The sequence below is a fragment of the Pleurodeles waltl genome, chromosome 5 (assembly GCF_031143425.1).
Source record: "Pleurodeles waltl isolate 20211129_DDA chromosome 5, aPleWal1.hap1.20221129, whole genome shotgun sequence".
Taxonomy (NCBI): Eukaryota; Metazoa; Chordata; class Amphibia; order Caudata; family Salamandridae; genus Pleurodeles; species Pleurodeles waltl.
This window is the reverse complement of record NC_090444.1, coordinates 765,873,171-765,885,586: the sequence shown is the minus strand read 5'-3', so window position 1 is coordinate 765,885,586 and position 12,416 is coordinate 765,873,171. Positions and strand designations below refer to the sequence as shown.

The 12,416-nt window shown below is 47.2% G+C and overlaps 1 protein-coding gene across 2 annotated transcripts in view; it reads left to right on the top strand.

Moving 5' to 3' along the window:
- Positions 1-12,416, top strand: part of SLC24A3 (solute carrier family 24 member 3) — a 1,392,829-nt gene that overhangs the window by 1,187,343 nt on the left and 193,070 nt on the right. For both annotated transcript variants that reach the window (XM_069234727.1, XM_069234728.1), the window contains exon 13: positions 11,965-12,131. In XM_069234727.1, coding sequence (XP_069090828.1) covers positions 11,965-12,131 — 167 coding nt within the window. The remainder of the gene's footprint in view (positions 1-11,964; positions 12,132-12,416) is intronic.

Sequence of the window (12,416 nt, the reverse complement as noted above, 5' to 3'; positions counted from 1 at the left end):
GCATATGCAGGCACCCTTTTACCATGGTGCAAGTTTGCCAGATTTGCAGGGATGATTGTTTATGTGTAGCAAGGGACACCTTCCTGCACATAAATAATCATTAATGGCATTTTCATTTTTCTATATATGTGCTGCAGAATGCAGCACACAGATAGGGGAAAAAACTGGAATAAATAATGTTATTTCTCCCCGTTGTGCCACTTTAACCTCACCCCTGATGTAGCGTAGGAATTTAACACATTCCCAGCCTTGTAAATCTGGGAATGCATCAGATTCCATCAGTTTCCATGGATGTTGCGTGGGAACACCCATAGCTACTCCCATGGAGCACCCCTTTCACGCAGTTATGCATGAAAGGAGGTAATTTTTATAAGACCATGAAAAGCCACGCAAGGTGTCTTTGCATGGCCTTGTAAATATAGGCAGGGACACTGCGACACCGGAGCATCAAAAAATAACACTCCAGGTGGTGCAGTGTGCCAATAGAGCCTTGTAAATGAAGCCCAAATTATGTTGAGACCTAGGGGAGGGGATGCAACCAGAGACCCTAAGCAGTTTCAGAACATTGTTCTTGGTGGCTGGAAAAATAACATTTCTGCACGGCATACCCAAAACTAAACCCAGCTAATACAAGTGATTCTGCCCAGAATGGAGAATAACCTGCCAAAAAGAAAGAGCAGACAGATCTCTCGTCCGGGGGCAATTACTTTGTAGGTTAGGAGGCAAAGAGAGTTAGGAGGTCCTGAGGAGCCATTGTCACCCCTGCAATGCTGGGTGGAACATTCTGTGCTCCACCCCTGGGGTTGTGTGGGTCAGGTGGGACTGGGCTGTTCTGATGCTCGCAGGCCCTGCTCAGACCCTCATGATGGTTTACCTTGTGGAAATATCCAGCCCAGTGTTCCTGTACAGGGATCCAGTGTCAGTTGTGATCAGGGGTTACGTCTCCACCCAATGAATAATCGGGCACTTAAAATTTAATATAAGTAAGTGGAAACCCTTTCATGTAGGTTGTGAAACATGAGCACTTGGTGCAGCAACTGGAGAAGGGTGTCTCCCATTGCTGCCTGATAGGGGTTTGTTAGAAATTGGGTCTCTAGTTGGCAGAGGTATACACCCTTGTCAAGTAGGGACCACAATCCTAGTCATGGTAAGTTACAACATGACCCAAATTATCCTGTGCTTACCCTCTGGTAGGTTGGCACAGAGCAGGCAGGCTTAACTTGAAAGGCAATGTGTAAAGTATTTGTGCAATAACTCATACAGTAACACAGTGAAAACACCACAAAAATACAACACACAGGTTTAGAAATATAGATAATATTTATCTGAATAAAATAAGGTTGGAACAATGAAAGTCCAATGTACACAAGCAAAGTTATGAATTTTTAAAGATTAAATCCCACTAAAGCGCTTAGAAACACATTAGCTCCAACTGGGGCTATCACAGCATTGATGACGGAGTTGATCCCAATAGTCTGACGCCACCGGCACTGATCACGGAGTCGCATGGACCCCCAGGTACAGTACCTTTGAAAACGAAGAACCAAAGGTGTTGCACGGAGTTGTGGAGATGAGGTGTCCCTGGGGCCGGTGCGGCATCAGTCCCTTACTTGCATCCTGCAAGATGAGACATCGGTTCCATACTACGAGTTAGGGGAGGTGAGTCATTGGTTCTGTCTGGTTGCAGGGGGAGCTGGTTCGATATTGGTGGCGAGGCATCAGTTCCTTGTGAACCGGCAGGGTTGATGGATCCAGTTGGTCCAGAGGTGATGTGTCGACTTCACAGTGTCATGATGATACTGCGTGATGTCAGCTGGGTGGCTGCAACGTCCCACTTGCATTGCAGGCCACGTTTGTTGCGAGCAGCGATGTCCACGGAGGACGGGGCAGGCTGGGGCATTAGTGCTGGCATCACTGAAGTCATTCCTGATGTCGCTGAAGTCTGAAAACTGGCTAAAAGCTAGTAGATGAAGTCTTTGCTGTCCCAGAACAGGAGGCAAGCTCAATCAAATCCCTTGGAGAGCAATGTTGGGGAAGGCAGAGTCCTTCCAGCAAGTTCAGAGGCTAGCAGGGCAGGAGTCCTTCTCAGCAAAGCTGTCCAGATAAGTCCTTTGGACAGCCAGGCAGTTCCTCTAAAAGAGTGCAGGTGTAGATTCAGAAGTGTCTGATTTGGTGGGGTCAGAGACCCAGTTTATATACCCAAATATGACTTTAAAGTGAGGGAAACTTCAAAGAGTGGTTTTGAAGTGCACAAGTTTCCCCTTCAGCCCAGTCCTTTCTGCCTGGATCCCTGTGGGGCTGTTATCAGTCCTTTGTGTGAGGGCAGGCCAGTGGCCTTTGAAATGTAAGAGAGTGTGCCTCCACCCTTCTTGCCCAGGGAGACACATTCAGTATGAAAATGAATGCAGATGTGACTGAGTGTCCTGTGTATATGGCTGTCTGGGAGGAATGCACAAGGGGGGCTGCCAACCAGCACAGACCAGACGTGGATTGGAGTCAGGACTGTAAGGCACAGATGGCAGTAAGTGCAGAGAAATGCCCACTTTCTAAAATTGGCATTTCTAAAATAGTAATATTAAATCCAACTTCACCAGTCAGTAGGATTTTCTATTACCATTCTGGCAATACTAAACATGACAGGGCTACTTCTTCCTGATCATAATCTACCACTTAAAAGTATATCAGGGCAGTTCTAATGCTATTCTATGAGGAGAGCAGGCCTCACAGTAGTGGAAAATGAATTTGTGAGTTTTTCTCTTCCAAGTCATGTAAAACACATAGGTGCATGTCCTGCCTTTTAACAACAAAGCACACTGCCCTATGGGTTATCTACGGCCTACCTTAGGGATGACGTATATGTAGAAAAAGGGGAGTTTAAGGCTTGTCAAGCTGTTTTAAATGTCAAGTCAAAGTGGCAGTAATTCTGCATACACAGGCCTTGCAATGGCAGGCCTGAGACATGGTTACAGTGCAAATTATATGGGTGGCACAATCAGTGCTGCAGGCTCACCAGTAGCATTTAATGTCAGGCCCTGGGCACATAAAGTGCAATTTACTAGGGACTTACAGGTAAAGGCATCCTTGGCGTGGTCTCACCAAACTCTTTGCCTCTGTTTCCCAGGTTGTTGATGTGTGCTGGACTCTGTTTTTGCTGTTTTTATTACTCTGGGCAGGGTCCCTCTCAGAAGAAAGGGGGGGTAAGAGTAAACAGGGGGAGTTCTCTAAAGGGCCCCAATCTGATTCCCATGGGATAGATTCCCAATCCCCCCAGTGAGAAGAAGCCATGGTTCTCCAAAGGGAAACCTGTGGCAGGAGGTTCCTCACATAAGTGTTATGCATGTGACCAGGTGGGTCATGTGAGGGGGGACCCCAAATGTCCCAAGAGTACACCAGCACCCACTGGTGCACAGTCCCAGGGTTGGCTAGTGTAGCGCTTGGGGAGGAGTTGGTTCCAGGTGGGTGGGAGCCAGCTGAGATGACCCTTGTCTCACTAGGGGAGAGTGAGATGGTCCAGAGGACCCTAGTGCCTAAGAACACTAAGAAGTACAGGCAGTGGGTGACCATCAATGGACAGAGGGTGGAGGCTCCGAGAGACACAGGAACTAGTGTGACTACAGTGAGGAGTCACTTGGTGTCTGAAGATCAGATTGATCCCAGTGTACTTCACCAAGTAGTTGCAGTGGACAACTCAGAGCATCTATGTAGAGTGGCGCAGGTTCCTTGAAGGTAGCTGTGAGTCCAATCATGCCTGTAGATTGTTTGCTTGGCAATGACCTGGAGGATTCCCCTTGGAAGGAGGTGGAACACAGGTCACACTTGGAGATGTTGGGTCTGCCTGGATGGGAATGTGTATCTACCAGGTCAATGGCAGCCCGACAGAGTGGGCAAATGCCCCTGGAGCCTGAAGCAGTGGCCCAGGGGACTGCCAAAAAGAGGAAGGGCGGGGGCACGTGAAACCTAACCCAGAAGTTTCCATGGTCCAGGAGGAGGCGGATCCTAAGAGTGAAACCCCGGAGCCTACAGGGGAACAGGTGGCTGAACTGGAGAGGTTCCTGAGCTGTCGCAGTGGCAGCAGGAAGGGGTGCCCACCAGGGAAGCATTCTGTGAGGCACAGAAGACATGCCCTACTCTGGAGGGTTTGCGGCAGCAGGCTACAGACCAGGTGGCTGCCAAGGAGCCAGGATCTCACCTGATCTACTGGGAGGACGGCCTGCTGTATAGTGAGCCTAAGGTTCCTGAGCCTGGGTCAGCCTGTGTGCTGGTGGTACCCCAGTGCTTCAGGTCCTTCCTATTGGGGTTGGCTCATGATGTGCCTTTAGTAGGACATCTGGGGCAGGACAAGACCTATGAACGGCTTGTCACCCACTTCTATTGGCCCCTGATGCACAAGCATTCTGATGCTCATTGTAGGTCTTGCCAAGCTTGTCAGGCAAGTGGCAAGAGTTGGGGGAAATGTAAGGCTCCCCTCCAACCTTTTCCTGTTGTTAGTACCCCCTTTGAAAGGGTTAGTATTGACATTGTGGGCCATTTGGATCCCAAGACAGCCAGGGGCAACAGGTTAATCCTGGTCTTGGTGGACGATGCCACCCGGTACCCAGAAGCCATTCCTTTAAGATCAGTCACTGCCCCTGTGGTGGGCCATGCCTTGATGGGAGTTTTTACCTGCATGGGGTTCCTCAAGGAAGTGGTGTCCGATAGGGGTACCAACTTCATATCAACCTATATGAAGTCTCTGTGGAAGGTGTGTGGGGTAACCTACAAGTTCACCACACCTTACCACCCCCAAAGCAACGGTCTGGTTGAGAGATTCAACTGCACCTTGAAAGGCATGATCACAGGCCTGTCAGAGCCCTTGAGGCGGAAGTGGGATGTCCTCTTGCCGTGCCTTCTGTTCGCTTACAGGGAGGTCCCTCAAAAGGGACATGGTTTTAGTCCTTTTGAGCTGATCTAGGCCACCCTGTGAGGGGACCTTTTAGTCTGGTGAAGGAGGCTTTGGAAAAAGCTCCTAGTAAACACCCCCAGGATGTATTTAGCTACATGCTGGCTCTGAGAAACCAGACTGCCCGCTTCAGGGGTCTCACACAGGAGAACCTGGAAGCAAGCCAGGAGGATATGAAACGGTGGTATGACTGTAATGCCACTCTGGTCGGGTTTCAACCTGGTAAAAAAATGTGAGTGATGGCACCAGTGGAGCCTAGGGCGCTCCAAGACAAGTGTACTGGGCCATTTGAGATGGTGGAGCGCAAGAGTGAAGTTACCTGCCTGGTGGACTTGCAGACTCCCAGGAACCCTTTAAGGGTCCAGCATGTTAACCAGCTGATGCCACACTTTGAGCGGAATGAACTGTCCATGCTCCTTGCAACAGATGACAGGGTGGAGGAGGAGAATGAGCCTCTTCCTGACCTCCTGTCTGCAGGAGAGAAATATGGGTCTGTGGAGGGAGTGATCCTCTCCCCCTCCCTGACTGCAGAGCAGCAGAGGGACTGTCACCAAGTGTTGGGACAGTGCGCCTCATTGTTTTCCTTGATCCCAGGGGTCACACGCTTGTGCACACATGAAGTGGACACTGGGGACAGTACACTCATTAAACGAAAGGTTTAGAGGATGACTGACAAGGTCAGGGCTAGCATTAAGGATGAGGTATCCAAAATGTTAACCCTAGGGGTTATTGAGCATTCCAGCAGTCCTTTGGCCAGCCCTGTGATATTGGTCCCAAAGGCCGCTGCACCTGGTGCCACTCCAGAACCCGGTTCTGTGTGGACTACCGGGGACTCAGTGTAGTCAGTAAGACTGACGCACACCCCATCCCCTGAACTGATGAGCTCATAGATCGGTTGGGAGCTGCCACCTACCTCAGCACGTTTGATTTAAAGTCTGGGTATTGGCAGATCGCCTTGACTGAGGGTGCCAAGGAGAGGTCTGCATTTTCTACCCCAGGTGGGCACTTTCAGTTTAAGGTGGTGCCATTTGGGATGAAAAATGTCCCTGCCATCTTTCAGAGGTTGGTCAACCAGGTGTTGGCTGGGCTGGATGAGTTCAGTGCTGCGTACCTGGATGACATTGCTGTCTTTAGTTCCACATAGGAGGAACATCTACAAAACCTCTGCAGAGTGTTGGAGGCCATGCAAAAGGCATGCCTCACTATTAAGGCAAGCAAGTGCCAAATAGGGCAGGGTTCTGTGGTGTACTTGGGACACCAGGTAGGGAGTGGCCAGGTGGCAACCCTACAGCCAAAAAATTACACTATTCTGGCTTGGGAGCCTCCCAAAACCCAGACTTAGGTGAGAGCCTTTTTAGGACTCACTGGCTACTACCAGAGGTTTGTCAAGGGGTATGGCACCATTGTTACCCCTTTGACTGAGTTGACTTCTAAGAAGCAACCAAAGAAGGTGATCTGGACAGAGGCTTGCCCCACTGCTTTTGATGCCCTGAAGGCTGCCATGTACACAGCACCTGTGCTGAAGGCACCTGACTACTCCAAGGAGTTTGTTGTGCAAACTGACACCTCAAAGCATGGTATTGGAGCAGTTCTCTCACAGCTTAATGAAGAGGGCCTAGATCAACCTGTAGCCTTCATTAACAGGAGGTTACTTCCCAGGGAACGTAGGTGGAGTGCCACAGAACGTGAAGCTTTTGCTGTGGTCTGGGCGCTGAAGAAGCTAAGGCCCTACTTGTGTGGGACTCACTTCCGGGTTCAGACCGACCACAGGCCCCTCAGATGGTTAATGCAGATGAGGGGTGAGAATCCAAAACTGTTGAGATGGTCCATTTCCCTACAGGGGATGGACTTTACAGTGGAACACCGCCCTGGTACAGAACACACCAATGCTGATGGTCTCTCCAGATTCTTCTGCCTTAGTGATGAGAACTCCCATGAGGTTGGGTTGTTGCTCCCCACTTTCAGCTGGGGGGGACACTTGTTAGACTTGGCATCCTTGGCGTGGTCTCCCCTAACTTTTTGCCTCTGTTTTACAGGTTGTTTATGTGTGCTGGACTCTGTTTTTGCTGTTTTTGTTACTCTGGGCACTTTACCACTGCTATCCAGTGCTAAAGTGCAAGTGCTCCTATATAAAATGTGTATGTAATTGGATTTCCATGATTGGCATATTTGATTTACTGGTAAGTCCCTAGTCCCTAATACAGTGCACTAGAGGTGCCCAGGGCCTGTAAATCAAATGCTACCAGTGGGCCTGCAACACTGGTTGTGTCACCCACATTAGTAGCCCTGTCAATATGGCTCAGACCTGCCACTGCAGTGTCTGTGTGTGCAGTTTTAAACTGCCAGTTCGACTTGGCAAGTGTACCCACTTGCCAGGCCTAAACCTTCCCTTTTCTTACATGTAAGACACCAATAAGGTAGCCCCATGGGAAGGGTGCAGTGTATGTTTAAGTTAGGACATATGCTAATGTGTTTTATATGTCCTAACAGTGAAATACTGTCAAATTTGTTTTTCACTGTTTCAAGGTATATCCCTCTCATAGGTTAACAGGGGGGCTGCCTTTGGAAGCAGATAGACATGTGGAGTTTGAGGTCTCTGCACTCACAATTTAAAAATACATCTTTTAGTAAAGTTGATTTTGAGATTGTGTGTTTGAAAATGCCACTTTTAGAAAGTGAGCATTTTCTTGCTTAAACCATCCTGTGACTCTGCCTGTTTGTGGATCCCCTGTCTGGGTCAGTTTGACAGTTGGGCTGTTTGCACCTCTCGCTAGATAGTGACACAAAGGGAGCTGGGGTGTAGCCCGCATATTCTGATGAGCCATCTGTGTTAGGAGGGAGAGGAGGAGTGGTCGCTCACACCTGAAAGGGCTGTGCCTGCCCTCACACGATGCAGTCTACAACCCCCTGGTGTGTGTCTGGGGCCTGGCATGGGCAAGGCAGGATTTCACAAATAAGAGAGACTTTCCTTTGAAGTATGCCTACTTCAAAGGCCAAAATGGGTATAAGACGGACACCCAAAAACACAGACTTTAGGTCACTTCTGGACATGAAGAGGACCCTCTGCCTGGAGAAGAGCTGAAGAGCTGAGGAGAAATGCTGGCCTGCCTGTGACTGTGCTTTGTGGAGCTATCCTGCAGTTGCTGCTTCTACGTGGTGAAAGGGGACAAAGACTGGACTTTGTTGTGCATTCCTGCTTGTGAAGAAATCTCCCAGGGCTTGTCCTGAGCTTGCCTCCTGTTGTTGAAGTCTCAGGGCCATCAAAGACTTCCCCTGCCAGCACCTGGACTCTCTGATGAGACTCCTGGCCTGCCAAGTGGTGCCCTATCCAGTTCCTGGGGCCTTGACAGGTGAAGCTGGCAGACCAAGATTGAAAATCCACACAGAGACCGCCTTGCAGAGAAATTTCCAATGCAACCTCCGAGATGCTGCTGAAAAAACAACGCGCCGCCAGCTTTGCAGCTGAAATAGACGCAAGTGTCTGGAGAAATGACACGCCACACCGCTACCAGAGGTTGGTAACATCGCAACCCACACAGCGTAGTTTTGCTGATACCGTGTGGCAGGATTTTTGACGCAAACCTTGCTGGGCGCGTAAAAATGATGCAACACCTGCCTGGACCCGAGTGCTTGCCCGGATCGACGCAGCGCTCTCCTGCAGAGAGGAAAAATGACGCACGCTGACCCGACCGGAGGATGAGAAACGACACACGGTCTCGGTTGCGGGTGAGAATTCGACACATCGCTAGCCTTTTCTGACACACACTCACCCGTGCGTGTTATTTTGACGCTACCTAGGTACTTTTCAACGCTAACAATGTTTTTACTGTTTACAAAAGGATTAAAGACTCTTTTGCTTTAAAAATTAATAACTTGACTTGTGTATGTTAGATTTTTGTTGTTTTGGTCTTGTTTTGTTTAGATAAAATTTTCCAATTTTTCTAAACCTCTGTTGTGTTATTTTGTAGTGTTTTCACTGAGTTACTGAGTGTGTTGGTACAAATACTTTACACCTAGATTCTGAACTTAAGCCTGTCTGCTCCTGCCAAGCTACCAAGTGGGTGAGCGGGGGTTAGCTGAGGGTGATTCTCCTTTACCATGACTAGAGTGAGGGTCCTTGCTTGGACAGGGGTTAACCTGACTGCCAACCAAAGACCCCATTTCTAACAGGTAGGAACCAATTTTACCATGTTTAGAGGAAAGAGCATATGCACTTAGGCACTGGACATCAGTGGTAAAGTGTGCAGAGTCCTGAAACCAGCAAAAACAGGGTCAGAAAAACAGAGGAGGTAGGCAAAAAGTTGGGGTATGACCACCTAAGGCTGTCAGGTCTAACATAGTTCTAATGCATAATTAAATAAAAGTAGAAAAACAATGCTTTCTGGGAAAGAGAGGGGGATTGCTGAGGTGTATAAAAAGTGATAAAGCAAACAAAAAACAGTAATTTTATTATTTTCTCCCCATTGAAATGTATTCATTTGGGGGCGGCCATTGACTTTTCAGTGTTGCAAAAATAGCCTTTTGCTTTTTGCCTTTATTTTTGCTGTTCGCGTAAAAAGAGATTAAGTAAATTTATTTAGCTCTAGTTCATGTTTCATAAATATGTAGGACACATGCCAAAAAATGTGCGTTAGTCCGAAACTGATCACTGGAAAAGACCCAGAAAAAAAGGCAAACATTCAATATTAAAAACAACTCTGGATGGTATGCCCCATTTTCTTTTTAAAACCCCTGAATCGGGAGGTATTTACCACACGTGGTAAATTCCTCACCCTAGGTCTACTCCAGCCTATTCTGAGAATTTCATAATGACAATAGTATTCCTGACGATGTCACTTTGGAGACGGATTAGTGATCTCAATTCATAAACAGGTAGTACAATATGATACAGTTTATTACCCCTATTAGACGTAATCTAGCACAGGATGGCAACCTAAGTATGTTTTATCAGCCTATGCATGAAATTGATAATAGAGCCCTATTTTTAAGTCAAGTGCACGTGTTCGATCTTGGTGATACTTTTAGTGTACTTCTTAGGGCTTAAAGCAATTTCATTTGTTGGTTGCACTGTCCTTTAAAATTTCTTGCTCGCTAGTGGTCAGCTCTGCCTTTTTCTACCTCCTTTTTCTGTTTCAGAGCAGTGCCCCACTACTGTATTATCCCACTTTGGTTTCTTTATCTGTTGCTGTGACAGACTACTTTTGTTATTTCTTTGTTGCTCCCTTTTGACTGTGGGTGTTTTAGGCTGGTAGCAACCTGCGTTTTATTGCAGCATTCCGTTCCTCCCGCCTCCTCCCATGTAGCTGAGATTTGTTTTGGCTTTTTCCAGTTCTATCCTCGTTTACCTCTGGCTCCTGGAACATTTGCTCCACCATTAAATCTTTAATAAAAGGTAGCACCTAGGCTTTGTTTTTTTAATGTTATTTAATGTTATTTTACCACTGCTCAGCATCTGTTGATTAATGTTCTTTCAGTACAGCCCTGAGCGCACACTTTGATTTAATCTTGTTTTCTGAGTGTTGCAAACACCATTCAGTAATGGTGTGACTAGGTTGCACCTCTATATCCAAATTGACTCCTAATTTAAACAAAAATGATTTTCAGACTATCTGAAACCTGCAGTATAAAGATGGCCTTTATTGTTCATCTATCCGTTGAAGGCATAACAGGTATTATTACCAAGGTAAGTTCTGCCCAGTGAATTCATTTCCAAGCAAGCTCCTTGTGAACAAAGAAGAGGAAAGTGTTTAGGGGAAGATTTTCAAGCCTGTTGCGCCACCTTAACGCTGCTGTAGTGTCATTTTTATGGCACTAACACAGCATTAAGATGGCCATTCCCCCATGCCATATTTACAAAGTGGCGCAATGTATTCATTGAGCCACTTTGTAACCCCTTGTGCCACATTATGCCAGTGTCAGTAAGGCCCAAAAAAAGGTGCAGGGAAATTTAGAAGATTTCCCTGTGACATTTGTTCTGTCATTTTTAGTGCCTGCTCAGAGCAGGCGTTAAAGTGACACACCCATAATAATCTATGGGCCTCCCTGTGCTTTGCTGCACTAGTGTCAGAATGTTTTACGCTAGTGCAACAAAGCGCCACAACAGTGTAAAAAATGTTGACACTGTTGTGGTAACGACGGTCATGGTGTGCCATATTGTAAATACAGTGCAACCATGGTCTTGTTAGGGGGAGCAAGGCGGACACAAGAAAAGTGGTGCATCAGGACTGATGCACCACTTTCTTGTAAATCTGCCCCTTAGTACTAAAGCAATTAAAAGGGGAACAAAATAGAAGTGTCCTACATAGCTTCAATAAGTCACTGAGTCAACTCTGACACCTTCAACACCAGAGAGGACTTTGACTTTATGTACTGTTTGAGCTTATGCTGGTGGAAGGTGTTACGCTTAAAAGACAGGTACTTGTTAGTTGAAGAGCTAGTATGGAAATTCGTGGACAGCTTTGGGAGAAACTGTGAAGTCACCTGGGTCTGACCTGGAAGATATTTCCTGTATTTGTTGGATTTGTTTGTCCTCCTTTTCCCATCAGATGACTAGTCCTATGGGCAAATGAATGCATTGTTGTGGAGGTTACAGTATCAAACTTTGTAGGCTGCAGTGGTGCAGCCTGCAATAGTGCAGCAAGCGCATTGACACCAGGGTCCAGGGGTTGCTCGGCCCACTGCACTACTGTATGGCTATCTTTTGCTACCCAAGAAGACTTTGGGCATTTTGGTTGCATGCATTAATCCTTATAGCATCGCTACCACAACAGTCGCTGTCTTTAAATCTCTTGGGTGCATTTTCTGACCAGTATCCTCTTATGACGTGAGGATGGATAATACAGGGAGTGGAGAAGAACAGTACGCACATGTTGGAGGAGGGCAACTGTTACATAGCAGCAAGTATACAGAGGGCACACGAGAAGCTGAACAGTTCTTAATAAGGGGAAAGAAGACTGAAAACGAGCAGTGGTAAATTGATGGATTCTTGTACAGAAAAGACTCAGTATTTTTTCTGCTTTTTACAGCTGGCAAAGCACACAAGGCCAAGTGGGTACTCACCTGGCCCCTGTCATTCATCATGTACTTCACTGTACCCAACTGCGCCAAGCCGCGCTGGGAGAAGTGGTTCATGGTGACGTTTGCCATGTCCACTGTCTGGATTGCGGCTTACTCTTACGTGATGGTGTGGATGGTAAGTTATAATGACGGTGAGTTGAATCAACAGATTTTGCCACAACCACTCCATTGATGAAAGGAATGCATATTTACGGTTATGCAACTGGCCTTTCCTTGTCCATTTGTGTCATCTTTCATTGGTCCTGCCAGACAACCAACCAGAGATCACAAGAGAAACTTTTGTCCAACAATATTTTCCAGGGAATCCCCTTCTCTGAGCCCAGCACACATTTTCAGTTTAGATGAAAGAGCATGCTAGGATAATAGCACCATCTTGCCTTTACGAGGGGGCCTTGGCTTT